The 22,655-nt window shown below is 42.3% G+C and overlaps 5 protein-coding genes across 5 annotated transcripts; 1 reads left to right on the top strand and 4 right to left on the bottom strand.

The window, feature by feature from the left end:
* Nucleotides 1–3,242: 3,242 nt before the first annotated feature.
* Nucleotides 3,243–5,346, bottom strand: LOC131240962 (G-type lectin S-receptor-like serine/threonine-protein kinase SD2-5). The gene has a single exon (XM_058239532.1). The coding sequence runs from the start codon at nt 4,450–4,452 to the stop codon at nt 3,466–3,468; it is 987 nt and encodes a 328-aa protein (XP_058095515.1). The 5' UTR covers nt 4,453–5,346; the 3' UTR covers nt 3,243–3,465.
* On the bottom strand, nt 4,481–6,275 carry LOC131239124 (G-type lectin S-receptor-like serine/threonine-protein kinase SD2-5). Its single transcript, XM_058236681.1, has 2 exons — nt 4,594–6,275; nt 4,481–4,510 (listed from the first exon to the last, which is right to left on the bottom strand). Exons 1-2 carry the CDS (start codon nt 6,181–6,183, stop codon nt 4,481–4,483), a joined length of 1,620 nt encoding a protein of 539 aa, XP_058092664.1. The 5' UTR covers nt 6,184–6,275.
* A 9,203-nt stretch (nt 6,276–15,478) lies between these two features.
* Nucleotides 15,479–17,556, bottom strand: LOC131240961 (G-type lectin S-receptor-like serine/threonine-protein kinase SD2-5). The gene has a single exon (XM_058239531.1). It carries the CDS (start codon nt 16,966–16,968, stop codon nt 15,694–15,696), a length of 1,275 nt encoding a protein of 424 aa, XP_058095514.1. The 5' UTR covers nt 16,969–17,556; the 3' UTR covers nt 15,479–15,693.
* Nucleotides 17,003–18,359, bottom strand: LOC131239123 (EP1-like glycoprotein 2). Its single transcript, XM_058236680.1, has 2 exons — nt 17,065–18,359; nt 17,003–17,014 (listed from the first exon to the last, which is right to left on the bottom strand). The coding sequence occupies exons 1-2, from the start codon at nt 18,343–18,345 to the stop codon at nt 17,003–17,005; spliced, it is 1,293 nt and encodes a 430-aa protein (XP_058092663.1). The 5' UTR covers nt 18,346–18,359.
* Nucleotides 18,360–21,239: 2,880 nt separating this feature from the next.
* Nucleotides 21,240–22,229, top strand: LOC131239121 (uncharacterized). The gene has a single exon (XM_058236679.1). The coding sequence runs from the start codon at nt 21,240–21,242 to the stop codon at nt 22,227–22,229; it is 990 nt and encodes a 329-aa protein (XP_058092662.1).
* The last annotated feature ends 426 nt before the right edge of the window (nt 22,230–22,655 follow it).

The raw sequence follows: 22,655 nt of genomic DNA, 5'->3' as shown, positions 1-22,655 counted from the left end.
TGCTAAACAGACTTGAAGGATTGCAAATCCAGGGGTTTTTCTGATCCCCGGGATTCTGAATCCTGGGTGTTCCAAATCCACGCTCCCAAACAGTCCCTAACTTCCCCTTATTTTACTTATCTTTTAGTCCACTTGAATCTTTGTATCCAGTTTGTTTATCATCACATATCCTGCAATGATTTCCAAAAATGAATGAATGGGGTTTAATTTCTCATAAACATCACAGTGCGCCCCACCTAAGTTCCCAGCGCAGGAACTCCCTGCTTGCAAAGAAATCTGCATCCATGGTAACCGCACAATCCGCATCCTCCGGTAGCATGATGTATATTTCTATCTACGCCATTCATCCATTTTTCAAGATAATTTCAGAGCATGAGCCTTCAAACGAGGAGATCAAAGTCTCTAGTGGACCACATTATAGGAAAACAGTAGTAATTGATCAAGGGCAGTTTTATCATTTTTAAAAATATAGTTCATATATCGTATATAATCCTAACGGTGTATGACAACAAGCCGCTGGATGTCCAACGGTACAAACCATAGGCATTTTACTTCCAATATTCTGATAGCTTGTGGTTATTCGTGAATTAAATGAGTGTGGCACGTGTGCTGACAAGTGACGGCAGAACCTGCGTGATTTTAGGTTCCTTCCGCGGTTTTGATTCGAGGTAATTCTAGTTCCAGAAGGATGTTCTTCTTCATCTTAAAAGTTCAGTAATATCATAACAGGAATTTATAAGTACGAAAATTTTAAATATTAATTTTTACAAACTTTTATTTTTCTTGCATTTTAAAAATCCTAGTGCAGAATGCAGCAAAACAGGGGAGAGTTGCTAATCAAAGAATGCATCAAAACAGGGGAGAATGCTACCAAACATGAATGACAGTCCGGCTAGCCAGCCCATGAGCTGGCTTCAGCAAAGACCAATCCAGACCTTGGCCTGGTCTCAACCTGGGACACTAAGGGGTCGTTAGGCACCATGGATTGGAGGGGATTTGAGGGGGTTTCAAATCCGCTTGTTGTTTGACAGCATAAAGTAAATAGGGGTTTCCAATCCTCTCTTTGACGGGTTTTGTAATCCACCGTAAGAGCTTGAATTACACTTAAAATCATTTCAATAGTTGCAGGTGTAACATGTGTGTCGCTATACACTATCATTCTATTGGGCACATGGCTCACTAATAATGATCAGCACTGTCCAAACATTGTCCATGTAAATCAACACCGTCCAAATATTGTCCAGCATTGTCCAAACACTGTCTATGTAAATCAATGATTAAAAATCGTTGGTTAGTCCCTCAAACATGATCTTGTGCTTGTGGCCCATCCGAGACTTAGAATTTCATCATTTTTGGGCAAAGCATATATTTCAGCGGGCTTATCACAACCATTATGTCAAAAATTACATCTCACTAATTAGAAATATTAAAGTTGATTTAGTAATTAAATTCAAACCCTTGTAAATATACCATGAATAGATGCTTTTGGATTAAATTTGATTCACACTCCAGGGTGCCAAACACACTGAGAGGATTGCAAATCCAAAGGGTTTCTAATTCAGGGGTTGCAAATCTATGCTCCCAAACAGGCCCAGCCCTCTGCGTCGGTGTGGCATTCTAGTGCAATATCCAAGCGATTCATCTGGCGGGATAGTTAAGTCTTTCCCCACAAACAGGCTGGTCTTTTCTTTTCTTTTCTTTTTTGTTTTTTTCTTTTCTTTTTTGTTTTTTTCTTTTCTTATAAGATAGAGTAGCTACCTGCTGCGACAATAGCCTAGCACTCCCAATCCCGAGCCCATCCTTCACCTCCTAATGGTACCATTTTTCAAACATAGCCTCCAGCAACGACCACAATCTTAACTCCAATCAGCTCCAAGCACACAAACTACACCCTTCAGCATCGGCCATAAAACCCGTCCCCTCTACAGCATCCACATAACTGCACTCCTAGGCCATCATTCACACAGAGCAGTGAATAAGGAAAAGCTCATCCAAACTCTCACAGCAGCCAACCATCATAGAGCAAACCCACTTCCTCAACAAAATCCCACAGAATTAAACACCCAGCACCCATAAGTCAGCTGCCCAGGAACTAGTCCACCACCCCCACCAATCACAGCCAGACAAACTGAAGAGAACCTTGTATTTTCTTAATAAGTCGCCCATAAGTCATTGGAGTACCTTATATTTTCTTAATGTAAGTTTGTCGATGGGGGGTAGGCAGCTTGGATGGGCCCATGATGATGTTTACCACAACCTAAGGTGCGTCACCCCAGGGCTCAAAAATAAACCCATTTGTGATTCAGGTGGACTGCACCATTGAAAGCAGTGTACTGGGCAACTGTCATCCTTAGAACCATTTCCCTTGGTGTGGCCCCACCTGAATCCCCCATGCATAAATTTTGATGTGGCACCTAATGGTTGGAGTGAATTTTATAAAATCATCGTGGTGGCCTTGCAAAAATCAAGGGTGGATGCTCTCTCCACCCTTGAATACATGACTAGGCTGGTCGACTGAATCATCCAGTCACACCCACCTTCTGCCATACACTTGGTGGGGGCAGATGGTGAACTGCGCTTGCACTGTTCACCTACTGCTCTTGCTGGATGGACCCAATCAACCAAGTTCTCACAACACACTGATTGGACGATAGATCTCTCCATGTTGTGTTTCTTTTAATTGGACGATAGATCTCTCCATGGCGTGTTTCTTTTAAGTCTAGACTGTACGTGATAAACCCACCTCCATAATTAAAGAAGGTCAAATAAACCCACCTCCATAATTAAAGAAGGTCAAGTGTTTGAATCCCAGTAGCAAATATACTTCCGTAATATATTCTCCTATGAGGGGCTAAGAAAAATTAAGCCTGGCCTATTTATGATATAAGTGTCCCTCCATCTTTGTCTAGTATATTCCCGTGCGGAGTAAATCCAGACCGTTAAATCCTAGCCGCATTTTGATGGAGCACTCCAAAAAATGAAACTGTGCAAGCGATAATACCATCCCACACCAGCCATTAAATTTGAATGGCTGACCATTTCCTTTTAATTACCCATTTGATGGCCAACACAAGGTTAGGATCCAGTTGGATTGGACTAGAAAAAAAATGTGACTGAAATTCGATGTAAAACTCCTCACTATAAATACAGGGAAATTTCATCAGTTTCTGCCATTTCCTGTTAATTAAATAGAATGACCGTAATTCAATCTAATCTTAATTCAATCTACTTTGCATCCAAACGCAGAAACAATGTAATAATTCATCAACCAAATTGACAAGTCTGGTTTGCAAACAAAATCCAAAGGCAGCTTGAAAGCAATTGCAATACATAATTCCAAAGATAAAGTACTAACTAAAACACCGAATACTTGAACTTTCGGTTTACAACAAACACAAACAGAAGGGAAGCAAACATTTACCTGGACTTGCCAATCTTCACTCCTTGCGCAACCATAAACTTCCATCATCTAGGTGCTGAGAGCACAGACGCCTGCTGTGGATTAGAGGAGATGGGGGAATCAGCCCTAGTAGTAGGATTATTTGCCATGGCATTGCAAAAACTATAACTGATCTCTGTCTCTACTTCCATTGCTCCCTCTAATACCTTCACCACCACAGACATCAGAGGCCTTCTTGTATGATCATCCTGCAAGCACCACGCTGCGAGCCTAATCATCTTCATGGCTTCTTCTCTATGCAATTGCATATCCACACTTGACCCATCAATGATGTCAATCAGACGGTTCTCCTCGCCCTTCTCCTGCAACAACCTAAGCAGATGCTTGCTTTGTTCTGAACGATAGCGATCCAAGTTCTTCCTTCCACAAACAATTTCAAGAACAACAATCCCAAAACTATAGATGTCTACTTTCAAGGTAACTCTAAGCTGTTTCCATTCAGGAGCAAGATATCCTGGAGTTCCTCTCATTGTCGTCTGTACTTGGCTCTGGTCTCTATCCATCAGCTTCGACAACCCAAAATCTGAAACTTTGGCATTGAAATTGTCATCCAAGAGAATGTTCTGAGGCTTGATATCCAAATGAACGATTCGTTGCCGGCATTCTTCATGAAGATAAGCCAATCCTTTTGCTATATCAAGTATAATCTTCTTTCGGGTCAGCCAATCTAGAACTTGATTCTTATTTCTATCGAATATCCAGCTATCCAAAGACCCATTGCTCATGTACTCGTAAACTAGAAGTTGGTGAGATCTCTCTGCACAAAAGCCGATCAACCGCACGAGATTGAAATGGTGGATGTTGCCTATTGTTTCAACCTCTGCCAAGAACTCCTTCATTCCTTGTCCTATGTTTTCCAATTGTTTCACTGCAATTTTTGTTCCATCTTCCAGAATTCCTTTAAACACGGATCCAAATCCTCCTTCTCCAAGCTTTTCCTTGAAATCTTTCGTTGCAGTACGCAGGTCCTCATAAGAGAATCTCCGAGGCATTTCCAGTACTGGTTTGAAATATTCCCTTTCATGATCCCTCTCTCTCTTCTTCTTCTTCCTTGAAATCACAACGCAGATAGCAGATACAATAAAAACAACTAGCAATGCTACAGACCCTAATATTATTGCAGCTAAATGCACCTTGCTTCTGGACTTAACAGGTAGAGGAATCTCCAACCGAGGAGGCGGAAGACGTGGTGCTGAGTAAGAGAGTTGAATCTTGAAGAATGCAGATGAATTGAAATCGTCGGCGCCTGGTATTGGGTTTGCTCGTATCGACAAGATCTTGGACAGCAAATAGCAGTCTCCATCGGAAGTGTTGCTGCCATACTTGAAGAAAGCAGCTTTGCAATCACAGTTTTTCAAACATGCCTGCTTGCATGCATCTAGATCTTTCAACTTCTGATCGGCAGCACGTGAATCGATGAAGTTGAAGTAGGAAAGGTTTCCAAAATCCACAAGACGATGACGATCTAATGGACTCTGGCAAGACAAAGGAGTGATTTCAGAGCATCCCTGGTTTGGCAATGGTCCTTTGATTCGCTTGAAGTGGTCCGACCCATCTAGCGCTTCCAGACAACGGCAATTGCCGCCTCCTCTGCAAACTCCATAATCGCCACAATCGTGAGGGTACTGGCAGTCATCCCAAGTTTGAACTACGAAATCATAAACCTCTTCTAAAACACCGTTTTTCTGCCACCGATAAGTCCTCAAATGCCCATCGAAACCCAGCCTCAGGTAGTGATAGGATCCGTCGGCAGAGTCAGGACATATCCGAATACTATAGTTGGTTTTTTCAATGGTGAGGGCGAGGTTTTCACCATCCAGTGCTGCATAAGTTGTTGATCTGCTTTCAGAAATAGGTGGTCCAGGAATAGGTGCAGAGCGGCGGCATCCAATTGAATATGTACAAGGTCTGGCGTAAGTTGCTCCCGGCGGTTTATCCTGATATGGTGGAGTCCGATTTATTACCGTGTACGAAATTTCCTTTTTTGAAGTAGTTGGAGTCGAACTTGTACTAGGTTTTGTACCCATCAACTGAACATACATCAATGGTGGATCTGCTTCCACAAACGCAGCGAAACCAGCAGAAGTCATCTCAGCGTAGTATTGCCCGCTGCTCCAATTCTTAGGTGAGGAACTGGCAATAAGCCGACGGCCCTCATATAATTTCTGACCGGGGAGCAATGTGTCGGTCGGGTGATCAAACGACTCCCAAACCGTGAAGTTGGCACTGTAAAGCTGAAGATTTCCATCTTCTTGAAGGATAATGCCGATAATGGACTTACCGGACGTGTCAGTAGACCAGATCTTGGTGTCATCTGAGTCTCGCAGTACTAAATCTCCATCGGACGTCAGAGACAACGTCCCATTCTCTCTTATGGGATGATCTCTGTTTGCTAACCAAACTAGGCCTGGAAAGCCTCCTTGTGGATCGGTTGCACTGGTGTTGATTTCTCTGAGAATAACAACTGCGAGGAAATAGGAATCACAGGTGCCGGTGCAGATGAATCCGCATGCGAAGACCGGACCGTCCGGATTGGTGCTATTCGACTTAAGGATTAGCCTCCCCAAGGAGCTGTCTCCATAGCCGATGGTGTCATTTATCGAATTGTCGTTGGACCATGTAAATTCTCTGGAGCTCCCACTAGGTTCTTTAAACGACGGGAGAGCAGAGGAATGCCAGAAAGGAAAGCTGAGAATTACGACGACGAAGATGTAAAGAGCCATGACTCACGCTCTTTCTGTTTTCTTCTTCATCAACGAACTTGAGGAAGGCAGATTGGTTACCGGTGGACGCTGACTGCATGTTGACCCTCCGCCACTAGCCAGGTAGCTTCTGGTCGGTGCTCTGTGGCCCCACATGATGTATATGTAGTACTGTATCCACGCTGCTTATCCATGAGCCCAAAAATGACAAAGACCCAAATCTCAGGTCGACCACCCCACGCAGGAAAACAGTGGTGATTGAACGGCCGCCATTAATACTTCCTGGGGCCACAAAAGTTATGGATTAAGCTGAATATTAGTGTTTTCCCTTCATTCAAGTATGTGTAACCTAATCAACAGGTTGGATAGCAAATAAATATTACAGTGGGCCCTAAGAGTAGTGGACTTTCAATCACCACTGTTTTCCTGTGATATGGTCCACCTTAGATTTGGATCTTATTCATTTTTGGGTTCTTGCCCTAAATGAGTGGTTGAAATGGACAGACTGCATGTATAAAACATATACATCATGGTGGGCCCACAAAGCACTGACTCATACTGCCAGGGTCAACATGCAATCCACATCCCTACTACATTATAAGGCACTGTGGGAAAGGAAAAGAACGAAGGTAAAACTGGCACTGTGAAGACGGGTTGGCCTGCTCGACCCAATGAAGGCCCAACCTGGCTCAGTGCCAGGCTTAGACTTACTACATTAGCCTGTGACGTGGGCTTAGGCCTCATATACATGGCACCAATCGATTTTTGAATTAGGCTTGGGCTCAAGTGAGAAAAGCCAACCCATCCCAACTGGAACTTATATGTACATGTAATTCCGTCACACGAATATGCCGTTCTAATCCTGAGTTAGCAAATCCAATCTTTCTTGAATACAGATCATTGGTTTCATTCCTCTAAAATATTTTTTCCGCAAGTGTGGCCTACTTGATTACTGGATGGATCAAGAACATTTAAGTGAGAAATAAGAATTCAGAGCGGGTCTAACTGAAGCCCTACTAACATTTTCGGGCTCAGACTTGGACCTGCTTTGCTAAGCCCACAAGAGCCTTGGGCTGCAAGTCTTTAAGTGTTTAACCTGGCCCGGCCCATAACCACCTTAGTGAAGGAAGGATGATCACCGGTCCATCTGGTGCCAATGTGGTACACGTGTGCAAGATCCCAGGTATTCATCTGGCGGGGCACCTGAAATCATGGTGGCAAAGCATAATGATAACATTCAATTATTGCCCAGATAATGAGTCGTGGACTCGTGGATTCACATGGCTTGTACGGTACTCAATTTTTATATTGGGACTGGATAAATGACATGGATTATTCACACATGTGAAACATGATCATGTGTCTCAGTAATGGCCTTCCGAGTCTTTCCTCTCGCAAAGAGCTCATCACTTTCCAAAAAGAAACCAGATTAGACACTAAAGTAGCATCACAAAGCATCCGCTTTAATAAAAGTAAAGAAGCGAGCCCACTCCAAAAGGAAGTCACGCTCACTGCCTACTACATCCTTATCGGAAAAGCGGGCCAAGCGGATCATCGAATGGTTAGTGGAAATCATCTAACGGACCAGATTTAATATAACAATGTAGCGAACCTAGTAATCAAACTGACCTGATTCAGTACAGAGGGCATACAAAGGAATCGCTGATGAACATCACCAAAATTGCACACGTATTTCTATTTTTCATCCATGATGATAGTGAAATTACAAAGTGAGCTTGACATGGTCATCAAAATTATGTTTTTAAACTTCGTATTAAACAAACCCATATAATTTCTTTGAAGTCCAAGGCACTGTTTGGCAGACACCTACAAATGAGCTCCTCTCATTTTAGTCAACAGTAGTTTTGAACTGGAGATCTTGATAAGATCTTACTTCCAATTCTAAATTATTGTTAACCAAAAAGAGAAAAATTCATTTCTAGGAGCCAAACCGGATTAAAAATAAATATTTTAAAAAACAGAGGTTGGTGTCTGCCATGCTTTAATAGATTGAGTAGAAGGTGGAGATTTTAATTGGAACTACTGGTTCTATCCAGGCCATGCAACCAGAGCAGGAAGGCAATCATTGTTCAGTTTTAACAGAAAAAAGAAGGGAAGCAAGGTGAAGGAATTGGTCTGACCTAAACAGCAACTTATCCAAGGATATTTATGATAGGATATCACTGCGTGGGCCCACCATGAAGTGGGAGTAACATCCAACAGTCATTATATTCTCCTTCCCAGATTAGGCCTAGATCTAAAAACCCAACCTAATACAAGATACAAGTGTGCCACACCAGATGAAACAATGGGGAACACAGATGATCGACAATGACTTCCACCTCACAAACATCCAAATGATGGAAAACAAGGACACAGGTGCTTTTGCCCACCTAAGCTGCTGATGTTGCTTTCTTTTCTTTTTCTTTTTCTTTTTTAACCCATGTCCTAACATCAAGGGATCTCGCAATATGGTAGGCCCACAGTGAACAAGTGTTTTATCTCGTGCCACATAATTGTACAGGATAAGTCCTCTTACTTTGGAATCAGCTCGTAGCTTAAGACATGTTGAGCACTTACATTCGTAGATAGAGCTCAAGCCTCTAGACGAGGCCAATCGACTATGATCATCTTGAAGATGTGTTACCTAGTAGCATATATCATTAAGGTCCATTAAAGCTAACATAATATGATCCACCACTCGATCTGTATAGGCATTAGATCAATAGTGGATGGTCATAACAATGGAAAGATTAAATTAATTTAAGAACACAAGTCAAGGCAGAATCACAGGATTTAGATGTAGTGGATATATAAAATATTGTAGGCTAATTAAATATCATAATTGGTGTCTCCTTGAAACCTTAATTTCTTCTTATAAATAGATTATATCTGTGAGAAAAAACTACAAAAGAGAGAGCTTTAGAAGTCCCCATCCCCTCGGTTTTATCTGCAAAGAAAGTATGTATATATATATATATATATATATAGAGAGAGAGAGAGAGAGAGAGAGAGAGAGAGAGAGAGAGAGAGATCCCTTCTCTCCTTTCATCCCATCACACATTTCATATATGTGGATGCTTTGTGTGTCTCTCTTGATCCTATTTCAAAGATTAACATATGGCTCTCATTCTCTCTTTCATTAGGGATAGATCAAGGAGAGACCTGAGATTGAAAAAATGACTTCAACAAAAATGACGATTAATATCAATTTACAATAATTCTAGTATAAAGTGCAGACACCATCATATGTCTGCATAAAATCCAATTCCTTTGTAATGTATGCCTGCTCATCTTCTCCTTCTATCCTAAAAGCCAAGTGAATCCAAACCTCAAGTGGGCCACACCATGTAAAATCATGTGTAGGGATTCTAAAATTGTGAATTGTGGTCCAGCTAAGTTTTAGAATGGCCTGATCTTTTAGTTGTCCATTCATCTTGGTTGGGCACATCTTTGAAATGGATTGGATTGCATATACAATGCCCACGCACAATCTAAAAAGTTTTTAAAGGTGGGGTTCCCATCCGAACTATTATTTACAGTGTGGCCCAGTCAAGTTTTGGATTAGCCCGATTTGAGCACCGATGAGAACAATAGGAAGAGCACATAATAGACAAGTTTGATGTTGTGAAAACATGGCAGTAAGCCCCATAGAAAAATATATACGGCATAGTTAAAAATTTTAATTAATATAAAATAAAAATTTTATAAAAAAATTACAACAATCATAAACAAGTTTTGGATATTTAAAACTTATATTATACAAGACAGGTGAACTATATTAATCACCCGTTAGGTTCAGCTTACTCCTAGCAGTCCAAACCCAACTTGTCAAATTTCATAGGCAAAACAGAACCCAAACCCAACTCATGTCGAAAATGGGTTAACTCCAAGCTTGACTTTTCAAGTTGAGTCGAGGTTGGATTGGTGGGTTAGGTGAAGTTTTTCCACCCCTAGTGATGTAGAGCGGGTTGCAGAAAGTTTCATGGCCAAGATGGATCAGAAAAGGCCCGGTCGACGACAGAAGTGATCCGGACCGTCGGACCTTAGATCGGGCGTATCTCACAATTCGAAATGAGTTATCAGGTGTAAAATATATGATTTTGGGGTAAAACGAGCTACTTTAGCCAGCCAACCCTGCTATGTCGGGTTGCGCAAGCCGGATTTGCAAAATACCCCTGGATCGACGGTCGTTTCCCTATTTTAATTTCGTTTTTACTATAAACAGTAAGTTTTAGTTTGATTATAACTCTTCATCCGTCAGGCTTTAGGAGTTGCATCCAACGTGAAAAGAGCTTAGAATAATTAGGAAAATTGTTTGGTGAAGCCAAATAGGACACTTACTATTTTTGGCCGAAAACCTTGCGCACTAGTAGACATCACGACCGTCTATAAATAGTAAGTTTACTGTTTATAGTAAATCACGGATTCTAAGAGTTTTAGTTGTAGTTTGAATGTGATTTCTTTCTCATTGCTTGGTACCCCTCTTTAAAGGGTTGTGAACTCCTTTTTATTGCTATTTTCTACTTTCTTTCCTCATGGATTCGAGAAGTCTCCGTGAGGGGTCCAGAGAAGCTCCGTGGAGTCGATGTAGTTATCCTCATCAAGCTCATCCCTGCGTCACCTAGTCTTAAAAGGAGAGGGTTCTTCATTTGTGACTCTCTTCAAAGTTGTAATATTTCTTCGTAATGCAACGCAAGCTATTCCATCCATTCTCTGGCTAGGTCATTAGTTTTTAGCACTTGGTGGCGCAGGTGGGGGATATGCTATCGCACGGACAAAATTGCTACGGAGATAGCAAGTCCATGACACGTGCTTCCTACCGTTCCTTTTGCAGAAAATCTACCTCCTTTGGAACCAGCTACCTTTAAAAGATAAGGTGACCGTTTGTTATTCTAGGGATGCTACTTGCCTATGTCCCCTGGCCATGGGAACTTTCTATGGTCGGAAGCTATGTGGCCCAGAGAGTTGCCCATGACAAATCCACTCCATGCATCAGTTTCAAAAGACCGAAATAGTAAAGAAGTCAGGCAGATCCAAAACTTAGAGGGCCACACCACACGAAACAATGGGAATTGGGTGCCTATCATTGGAAACTTTGTGAGGCTACGGAAGTTTTGTCTCAGGGTGATATTTGTACCTACAATTCATCCGAGTAGTATTAACCCTACGAACGGTCTGGATGGCATATAAGCATCATGCTCAGCTCCAGCAAGGTTTCAACGGTGGATGTTTCTGTTCTAATTATTTTTTGTGGCACGGCCCGCATGAGTTTTCGATCGACCTGCCTGATCTTTAGATTCCTTATCTTATTATGGTCTTGCGAAACCGATGGATGGATGGGTTTGTCACAGACATCTATGTGGCCCCATACAGCTTCCAACCACAGAAACTTCCTGTGGCTGGGGACGCGCAAGTTCCTTATTATAGACTTAAATCATTGACCTGGCTTGGCTTCGGTCATCGGCCATCTCACACTCCAAATGCATCCGCATCCACATGTCTTGTCGTCCCCTACAAACTCAAGACTGGTGGTGTTTGAAGTCGAATGTGGGGCAGGATGAGAATCCAAAGGTATAATTGTGAAAGGTTAAAATTCTTTTCTACCTTTTCACTTCCGTGGCTTCTTTGTTCTTTCGCCATCTCTACCTTGCTGGTACTCATGTTTCTCACAAGAATTTCAACACAAGGTCATGGGTTCTATTGCTCATTGTTTTTACAATTTTCAATTTAGTCACACAATAAGTGTGGGTGAGCAATAATTGAATTTGTGGCTCAATTCAAATCAAACAACTATGACCCAAAGCATCAATATAGGTAGATACATAGTATGTGACCGAGATCGAATGACATTGACCGCCTATTCAATAACTCGCTCAGTATGTAAATAAGATCAGGCAATATTCAAATCGTAGGGTTTGTATGCTGATGATGAGTTATACATTTGCTTTTCATACCAAACGACTTTTCAATACAAATAAAACATAAATGGGAAAAAAAATCTTATAGTCAGTCACGAAGAGCAACTGCAAAACACCTTCTTAAATAAATAATTGAATTCAACGTATTAGCGTAAATCCAAATTATAGCTAAGATTTCGAACTACTTGATTAATGTTATGGATTACACTATGAAATGTAAACAACAGGCAAAAAATAAAGGATTACACTAAGGAATATAAATAACTTGCAGAAATCTACAGTGATTACACTAAGGAATGTAAATAACGGGTAATTGTAAGGATAATTGAAAGATATGTTTGAGTTTGATTGGGTTGGTATGAGACAAAATCTTCATGTTGAATTCATCTATTATTTATATCCTTACCCTAGCTATCTAGATCATTCTCATGTTCTGACAGTTACTATATCCGTTTAACTCTATATGGCCTTCTTTACTTCTACTCCTGCCATCTGTGATATATATAACTGCTTCTACACAATTATTCTTTAATTGACCGCTTAATAGATGTCACAACATCACTCAATGTACTCCAGTTGTATTATCATAAGATCATCTTTGTATATCCCCGCATGCATATCTCTAAATACATCACGCAAATCCATCTGAATCGCATCTAACTCACTCTGATTGGCTTTTGCATGAATTGGTGACAATAGGAATGAACATTGTTCCTTATGTCGCTTCTGTTGGACATAGGCTAGTAGGGTCCACTTGTGAGCAATCACTAGTGGGTACGTTCCATGTTTTCTCTGGTCTCTTCCTTTGAATTAAATTTCAAATTCAAATATGAATTTGATTTTTAATTGAAGATAGGGATTTGATCGGATTATTTGGCCTTATCCCAATCCCACCTAAACTCTCCTTCCTCTGTTGTAAAAAAGAATGCGCTTCTCTCGTGTAAAACATTTGAGTCATACGATAAACCGAGAGTATACGGAGAGATATTGTGTGCGCTATATTCTGTCCATTTTAGCTTGTCCTTGGGACGATCTGATCCATAGATCGCAATCCGGGGCCACTATATACCGTAGAATCAGAGGTGTGAATAGTTTCATCTGCTCCAATAGTAGATAGGCGGGCCGTTGAAGTACCGTTCTTCTACTTTTTGAGGGTCCCAAACTTCATGTAGACCGTTAGATCTTGAGGGCTCACCTTCCACGCTTCCCTACAGCTTCACCTTGGGAAAAGGTGAAAACGACATGTGACTCATCATTAATACAGCAATCCTTCCATACACATGGCAATGTCATGGTAATTGTCTCTAACTGATACATCCCCATATGCTCTAACTACCATTTTTCAAAATAAGGGTTAAACCCTTTGCGACGCATGTATATGCATCTTATAAAGCAAAATTTTAATGATGTCCTAATAAATGCTCTATCCCCTCAGCCGACGTTTCAATATTCTTTTCTATCAAGACTCTAGCATTTAATGTTAGATAGACATATGTTTTAATGAGATTTTATATTAAATGCTCTCTATGCTCATGTTTTTATTTTTTCTTTTTTGAAGTTTATCAACATCACATATGGCATGGTGTCATTTAGACCGTTTGATTGAGCACACCAGATTAGATGTAAACAACGCTCTTGATACGCAAGTAAGATTTTGTCCGCATTTTAGTGCGTAGCACCAACACATGGCGACATCTCATTGGTCAAAGTGGAGTACCAAAAACAGTTGTAAACACATGGATCCTAAGTTAGGAGTGACATTGGATATTACAATTTTATCATTTTAATTAATTTAATATATGACAAGCATATCGTTTCTAAGTGCCTGCACATTAAGCCTCATATGTAAAATTAATAACGCCCTGTGATAGAAAGTCTTTGGAAGTATGGTGACCTGAACGATTTCCACTTTGCGCCCCTGTGAGGCGTAGCACCGTAGAACTTTTGTCACTCTCGTTCAAGATGCAAATATACTAGTCACCCTACAACTTCTTTTCGTTTATGTGGGTGTTGCCCATGGCTTACTCACCCAGACAGGTGGAACCCACTGTCCATGATCCAAGCTCATAGCGTTTTATAGTTAGGAATATCATGGCCACATTATTTCACCTTCTTTATATGAAATGTGGACCGATGCAGTCTGTTTGCGGATGATGAATGGAAAAGTTGGGACTGTCCTGTAAAAAAGATATTGTGCATGGACCCAACGGATCCATGATCAGGATCACCAAGCCATGGACCCAGTTGTACCTTAAATCTTGAAGATAATACATGGTTAAGAAAACCTGTCAATTATGCTTCACTCAATGTGTAGTCTGGTTGGGTCTACTCAAATCCTTGCAGTCTTTACCGCATTTGACTCGATATTTAAGATTAACAGATTAAATCGAAGAGAAATGCTTATGCTATTGTACTCTTAGTTGCACTGTGGCATTTAGGGCTGTCCAATTCATTGATCTAGACTGTTACTTAGGTCTAACCCACATTTCATGAGCAACCATGTAAGCATTACACCAATTTGACAAATATTAACCATTCCATAACTGTTCTTTATAAATATGGACAGTCAAAATCATTTACCCAAGAATATTAGGTCCAAATAACAATATGATATAATCCATCTATTTGTTAGAGATCATCATGGATTGCTTATGATTTTAAAGGATCACTTTTATTATATGCAATGGTAGCTACCGCATTCATGGCTTGGGAAAAGGATAGTCCGATCAGTGTAATTTTGCATGGAAAATGTTTTGAACTTACCAAACAGTTCAGATTGATTGATTGCACATGTCTAACTGAACTTAGACAATTAGAAGCACTACAACTAACAGTGCTCTGAGCACTTCTCGAAATTGAAATTGACATGGTGGTTTAAAATGAAGTGCCCAACTCAGACCATTGCCTGGCCTACACATAGGTGTGAGATCCAATCCATCCATGATCAGGTTGGTCTGACCTTTTATATTTCCCTAAAAAAAAATAAAAAAATCTGGTCCACTCAGCTTGGGGATCTAATATTGGAATTGGAAACATAAAAATGCGTTATAAAATAATTGACCATTTCCTTTTAACCACCGAATTGATGGCTACAAAATCGTAGGTGGGAGTAATTTTCAGAACATGCTCCATCAAAAAAGGGTCCACAAGTTGGACGGTCTAGATGGATGTACATTTACACTACACTACTTATACCGTGGATGACCCGCCAGTGTTTAGGAATTGGCGAAGAATGCACGGTAGAATTAGCAACAAAAGAAGTAGTTTACTATGGATTCATTGTAGAAAACTGATTCCCCATGATTTAGAAGAAATGCCAACAGTAAGCAATCAAATAAAAATCTGGACAGAATTTCCATTCTTCCATTCAAATTTGCATCCAAACACAGCAACAATGTAAGAATTCATTAACCAAATTGACAAGTCTGGTTTACAAACAAAATCCAGAAGCAGCTTGAAAGTAATTGCAAGACATAATTCCAAACATACAGTAGTAGTTAGAAAGACCAAATACTTGTAACTTTTGATTTATAACAAACACCAACAGAAGGGAATCAAACATGTACCTGGACTTGCCAATCTTCGCACCTTATGCAACCATATGCTTCCATCATCTAGGCGCTGAGAGCACTGATGCCTGCGGTGGATCCGACAAGATGTGAAAATCAGCGCTTGTAGTAGAATTATGTGCCATGGCATTGGAAAATCTGTAACTGATCTCTGGCTCTACTTCCATTGCTCCCTCTAATACCTTCATCACCATAGACATCAGAGGCCTTCTTGTATGATCATCCTGCAAGCACCATGCTGCCAGCTTAATCATCTTCATGGCTTCTTCTCTATGCAATTGCATATCAGCACTCGACACATCAATGATGTCAATCAGACGGTTCTCCTCAGCCTTCTCTTGCAACAACCTTAGCAGATGCTTGCTCGGTTCTGAACGAGAGCGATCCAAGTTCTTCCTTCCACAAACAATTTCAAGAACAACAATCCCAAAACTATAGATGTCTACTTTCAACGTAATTCTAAGTTGTCGCCATTCCGGAGCAAGATACCCTGGAGTTCCTCTCATTGTCGTCTGTACTTGGCTCTGGTCTCTATCCATCAGCTTCGACAAACCAAAATCTGATACTTTGGCACTGAAACTGTCGTCCAAGAGAATGTTCTGAGGCTTGATATCCAAATGAACGATTCGTTGCCGACATTCTTCATGAAGATAAGCCAACCCTTTTGCTATATCGAGTATAATCTTCTTTCGGGTCTGCCAATTTAGAACTTGATTCTTATTTTCACTGAATATCCAGTGATCCAAGGACCCATTGCTCATGTATTCGTAAACTAGAAGTCGGTGAGATCTCTCAGCACAAAAGCCGATCAACTGCACGAGATTGAAATGGTGAATGTTGCCTATTGTTTCAACCTCCGCCAAGAACTCCTTCATTCCTTGCCCTATTTTTTCCAATTGTTTCACCGCAATTTTGGTGTCATCTTCCAGAATCCCTTTAAACACAGATCCAAATCCTCCTTCTCCAAGCTTTACCCTGAAATCGTCCGTTGCAATGCGCAGGTCTTCATAAGAAAATTTCCGGGGCATTCCCAGTACTTGTTTGAAATATTCCTCATCATCCTCCCTCTCTTTCTTCTTCTTTTTCTTCCTTGAAATCACAATACAGATAGCAGATAGAATAAAAACAACTAGCAATGCTACTGAGCCTGATATTATTGCAGCTAAAGGCACCTTGCTTCTGGACTTGACAATTAGAGAAATCTCTGTCACAGGACTGTTTACCGGCTGAGGAGTCGGTGCTAAGTAATGGCGTTGAATCTTGATGAATGCAGATGAATTGTAATTGTAGGGACCTGGTATTGGGTTTGCTCGCATCGACAAGATCTTGGATGGCAAATAGCAATCTCCATCAGAAGTGTTGCTGCCATACTTGAAGAAAGCAGCTTTGCAAGTGCAGTTTTTCAAACATGCCTGTTTGCATCCTTCTAGATCTTTCAATTTCGGAACGGCAGCAACTGAATCAATGAAGTTGAAGTACGAAAGGTTTCCAAAATCCACAAGATCGTGATGATCTAATGGACTCTGGCAAGATAAAGGAGTGATTTCAGAGCATCCCTGGTTTGGCAATGGTCCTCTGTTTCGCTTGAAGTAGTCCAACCCATCTACCGCCTTCAGACAACTGCAATTGCCTCCTCCACTGCAAACTTCATAATCACCACAGTCGTGAGGATACTGGCAATCATCCCAACGTTGAACTACAAAATCATAAACCTCACGGAAAACATCGTTTTTCTGCCACTGGTAAGTCCTCAAATGACCATCGAAATCCAGCCTCAGGTACTGATAGGATCCAACCACAGAGTCAGTGGATACCCTCTGACTATAGTTTTCTCCTTCAATGTTGAGGACAAGGTTTTCTTCATAGAGTGCAGCATAGGTGGTTGGCGAGGGTAGAGAAGAAGGTCTGCACCCAAAGATGGGCTTACACCCTCGAGAATAAGGTGAGGTCCTAACCCCTCCCGGATATGGAGTGTCTGATGCGTATCTGTTACCGTCATGAAGCATCAACTTAACATACTTCAATGGCGCATCCGCTATGACAAAAGCATCGAAACCACTTGAAGTCATTTCAGCGTAGTACCGCCCTCTGCTCCAATTCTTAGATGAAGAGCTGGAGATAAGCTGACGGCCTTCATATAACTTCTGACCGGGGAGTAATGTGTCGGTCGGGTGGTCAAACGACTCCCAAACCGTGTACTTTTCACTGTAAAGCTGAAGATTTCCATCGTCTTGAAGGATAATGCCGATAATGGACTTACCGGACGTGTCAGTAGACCAAACCTTGGTGTCATCAGAATCTAGCAGTAATAAATCTCCATTGGACGTCAGAGTCAACGTCCCATTCTCTCTTATGGGGTTTTCTCTGTTTGCTAACCAAACTAGGCCTGGAAAGCCTCCTTGCGGATCGGTTGCGCTGGTGTTGATTTCTCCGAGAATAACGACTGCGAGGTAATAGGAATCACAGGTACCAGTGCAGATGAATCCGCATGCGAAGACCGGAATGTCCGGATCGGAGTTCTCCGTCTGAAGGATTAACCTCGCGAAGGAGCTGTCTCCATAGTTGATGGTGTCAGTTATCGAATTGTTATTCGACCATGTATAGCTCGAATAAGGTTCTTCATTCGACGTGAGAGCAGAGGATAGCCAGAAAGGAAAGATGAGATTTAAGGCGAAGAAGATGTAGAGAACCATGACTCGCACTCTGTTTTCTTCTCCAACCAAGGGGTTCCAAGTTTTCTTATATGGCATCTGCCTCTCCCACGGCAGCGCAGAATACGGATAAGAAATTGAGTCAGGATCCTCTGTTATCAGGTCAACAGAGAATTCCTGATACCCTAATTCCCATTGGTCCACGTCACCACTTACTAAAAAAGTAAAAAAAGTAAAAAACAGCTTCGGACGCCAAACTTATCTGTTGACCTGATAACAAAGGATCCCGACTCAAAGAAATTACGACAGTTAAACAAACTGTAGACGTAACGGTCTTGTCAGGGGCTCTGGGGCCCACCATGATGTATATGTTTTATCCATTTTGCGAGGGCAAGAGCCCAAAAATAGGCGTATCCAAATCTCAGGTGGACCACACCACACAGGAATGCAGTAGTGATTAAACACCTACCATATTAAAGACTTCTCGGGGGCTCCCAAATGTTTTGGATTCAGCCGTGCTTTCTGTTCATCCAAGGCTGTTTGATCTAATCAACAGGTTGATAGTAAATAAATATTACAGTGGGACTTAGGAAGTTTTTAACGGTGGGTTTTCAAACAATACCCGTTTTCCTCTGGTGTCAAACACCTGAGATTTGGATCTACTTCAGTTTTAGATTCATGCCTTAGAGTGAGCTGGGGCGCACATACCACTGACTCGCTACTGGCAGGGTGAAGCTAAGAGTTCCGAGTCTGTTTGATCTAATCAACAGGTTGACAGTAAATAAACATTACAGTGGGACTTAGGAAGTTTTTAACGGTGGGTTTTCAAACAATACCCGTTTTCCTCTGGTGTAAAACACCTGAGATTTGGATCTACTTCAGTTTTAGATTCATGCCTTAGAGTGAGCTGGGGCGCACAGACCGCTGACTCGCTACTGGCAGGGTGAAGCTAAGAGTAGCACTGTGCATGCAGGGTAGCCTGCCTACAAGCCCAACCTAGCTTAGGCCTAGGCTTGGACTTAACTAGCTTGGCCCGTGACCCGGGCTTAGGCCACATGCATGGCACCCGTTGGGGAAAAATATGACAAGTCCGGAGACCTAGATATGAAATGGACCAACTCTATTGATACTTCCCGTGATTCCGAGGCACCGCGCCCGACCGATGTAAAACAGCCAAACGCCTAAGGAGAGACTTAGCTCGAATCGCAAGAAATAAATTCCGACCGAGTCTCATAAAGTCATGAGCCATAGGCAAAACATATGAGACGCATAAAGTTGACTCAAATACTGAGCTAGTAACGTCTTAAAGGACCGATTAGAGTCCGAACGCTAGAAGCCACCGGGCTGACTATAAAACCACCCCATATTAGGTCGGTTATTGTCAGCTATCAGATCAAGAAAGGATATCGGCTACGGGTCTACTCTATTTCATCCGACAGAAGGCAAAAAGCTTATTCTTGCAGCCAGTTGGGACTCAATTATTAACAGAGTCGGTTAAGGCCGAGCCAAGCAAGGGAGAGACGGTGTAAACGCAAATACCGTCCCAAAAATCTTATAAAATGATTCCCGACTCCGAAGATCTCGAGATCGGGCAGAATTCATGAACAAGTTACAACTAAATCGTATCTCCGAGATATGCGGAAGAGAATCCCTGCACGTCGGGACCCTCTCGTTCCTATAAATCCAAGAGACCTCCATGTTGAAAGGTACGCAGAAAACTCTTCTCATAAACCCTTCTCATAGTCCTATGGCTGACTTAAGCATCGAAGGGTCCCCGGCTCTAGCCAAGATCTCCTTTGCCTCTTTCTTGTGCAGGTGGTGGGACGGGGAAGGACACACCAGTTTTTTGCACGAACAGATTAGCGCTGTCTGTGGGAAGTGATACAAAAAAAGTCATTTTCAATGCTTATCCGGAAGCTTCAAACGAGTTTTAATGGCAAGGACCAAAAGAACTGTTCAAGAGGAGCTGAATGAGGCCGATATCACTAGACCGCCAGGTCCGAACGAGGCCCAGGGAGCACAAAATCAATCCGACAACCGACAGGGTTCTGCGGATCGTCCAGTAGCTTCTACCGCGACTAGGAATACCCAGCGAAGCTGAGGTAATAGACAGTTGGACAGGGAGGTCCAGGAACTCAGATCCGATATAAACGTCATGAAGCAAATGTTGGAACAGATGCATCGTCAACAAGTTCAACAACCCCATCACAGTCAGACGACGAATGTCCCACAGCAATATATCGACCCTAAGCCTGTTGCTTCGCGGTCTGTCCCTCTACAGAGTCAGCACCACGGTCCGTCCGAGTCAGTTCCCGCTCATTCCGTGACTGCCCCGTGACACCGATCTTCGACACAAAATAGATCGAAGAAGGCACGGCAGGCCTTCGGTTGAGGGAACGGCAAAAAGTGACGAACCCTGGAAAGCCGACCTCCAAGACTTTAGGAGAGAAGTGCGTCAAGAAATTGCGGATATGAAGCAGAATTGGGATGTACATCAAACCAGGCCCGAGTCAAAGGCATCCCCATTCGTTGAAGAAATAATACAAGCTCGGTTACCAGAACGGTTCCGTCTTCCGCAGATTACACCCTTCACCGGTAAAACCGACCCAACCGAGCACATTGAGTCCTTCTGGACATATATGGAGTTACATGATGCCTCGGACGCCGTAATGTGTTGAGCCTTCTCCCTCACCTTGGCCGACGTAGCTCGACTTTGGTTCAAACAATTGAAACCGAAGTCCATTAGCTCATTTGCAGAACTCAGTGATGTCTTCCTCACCAACTTCATTGGTGGAAAGAAGAGGTTAAAGTTACCCACACATCTAAACAATATAGTTCAGAAGGAGGGAGAGTTATTGAAAGAATATATTAAGCATTTCAATTTCTAATCGCTCCAAGTTCGAAAACATTCGGAGGAGACAGCCCTCAACTCGATCATGCAAGGCGCTAGAGACAAGCCATTTATAGTATCCTTGGACAAGAATCTGCCTATGACTCTGGCTGAGTTTATCGCTTGGTTGGATAAATACGCGAATGCCGAGGAAACACGGATCATGCATGAAGCCGCCCAGAACACAAAAGCCCCAACCAAAGAGTCAGCCAAAAAAGAAGTTGACTCGGCCGGAGGGAAGAAGCGTAAGGACGATCGAACGCGTGATGAATGCAAGTTGGGCAAGCGACCCGATCGAAAGTTTTCAACGTATACCCCTCTCAATAAGCCTCAAGAGCAGGTTCTGATGGAGATCAAGGGAGAAGGATTCATCAACTGGCCAGATAGGCTTCGAAGCAATCCCAATCGACGAAGCAAGAACAAGTATTGTCACTATCATCGCGATCATGGGCACAACACAAGTGATTACTATCATCTAAAGGAAGAGATCGAAAGACTCATCCGAGAAGGCCGTCTCGGAGAACACATCGAGAGAACCGGGACAACGGAAGAACGTCTGGGAGACAACCAACCCACAAAAGAAATACGAACCATCGTCAGTGGTCCCCAAGGCGAGGACGACTCAAACAACGCTCGGAAAAATTACGTCAGGAGCATCAGTCAACCCGAGTCCAAGATCCTGATCTTAGCTCGACCTTTGAAGGAAAAGAAAAGAGAGAAGTATTATATCTCGTTCGCTGATGAAGATGCTCGGGGCATTCACTACCCCCATGATGATGCATTGGTCGTCACCCTCACTATTGCAAACCGTAAGGTGTTTCGCATCCTCGTCAACACAGGATCGTTCGCAGACGTGTTGTTTACTCAAGCATTCGACAAAATAGGTGTTGAACGGTCGGCATTACAACCGGTTCGTACCCTATTGATTGGATTTTCAAGAGGACAAACATTCCCAGAAGGAACCATTTTGTTACCATTAACTGCTGGAAACCCTCCACATCAAGCAACGGTAATGGTTGACTTTCTGATAGTCTAACAGTCATCAGTCTATAATGTTATACTCGATCGACCCTCTCTTTGTCTTCTTCAAGTCATGGTATCGACCTACCACCTCTCCATGAAATTTTCGACTGAGTCAGGAGTAAGAGTCGTCAAAGGAGACCAACAAGATGCAAGACGTTGCTACGTGACAGCCGTAAAAGCTCTTGTCAAGGTATCCATGATCGAATCGTTGGATCCTCGAGTTGAGACTCACGAACGAGGACAACCGGTAGAGGACCTTATCTCAGTGCCCTTGGCCGAGACAGATGAGTCCAAAACGTGCATATCGGTTCGTCTCTACAGTCACCCCTGAAGGATAGGCTGATACCTCTACTCTGATGATACGCTGATATGTTTGCATGGAGCCATGAAGACATGCCAGGGATCGATCCATCAGTGATTACTCACCGACTCAACATCG

Source organism: Magnolia sinica, chromosome 3 (assembly GCF_029962835.1).
Source record: "Magnolia sinica isolate HGM2019 chromosome 3, MsV1, whole genome shotgun sequence".
NCBI lineage: Eukaryota > Viridiplantae > Streptophyta > Magnoliopsida > Magnoliales > Magnoliaceae > Magnolia > Magnolia sinica.
Note: the sequence above shows the minus strand (reverse complement) of the source record. Positions and strands in the feature narration are given on the sequence as shown.

Coding starts and splice junctions, on each gene's coding strand:
- LOC131239121 (XM_058236679.1), top strand. CDS start 21,240: ATGCAAGGCGCTAGAGACAAGCCATTTATAGTATCCTTGGACAAGAAT.
- LOC131239124 (XM_058236681.1), bottom strand. CDS start 6,183: ATGGCTCTTTACATCTTCGTCGTCGTAATTCTCAGCTTTCCTTTCTGG. Junction 4,511..4,593: donor CTGTTAAGTCCAGAAGCAAG/GTGCATTTAGCT, acceptor TGTGATTTCAAG/GAAGAAGAAGAAGAGAGAGA.
- LOC131240962 (XM_058239532.1), bottom strand. CDS start 4,452: ATGCCTCGGAGATTCTCTTATGAGGACCTGCGTACTGCAACGAAAGAT.
- LOC131240961 (XM_058239531.1), bottom strand. CDS start 16,968: ATGCGAGCAAACCCAATACCAGGTCCCTACAATTACAATTCATCTGCA.
- LOC131239123 (XM_058236680.1), bottom strand. CDS start 18,345: ATGGTTCTCTACATCTTCTTCGCCTTAAATCTCATCTTTCCTTTCTGG.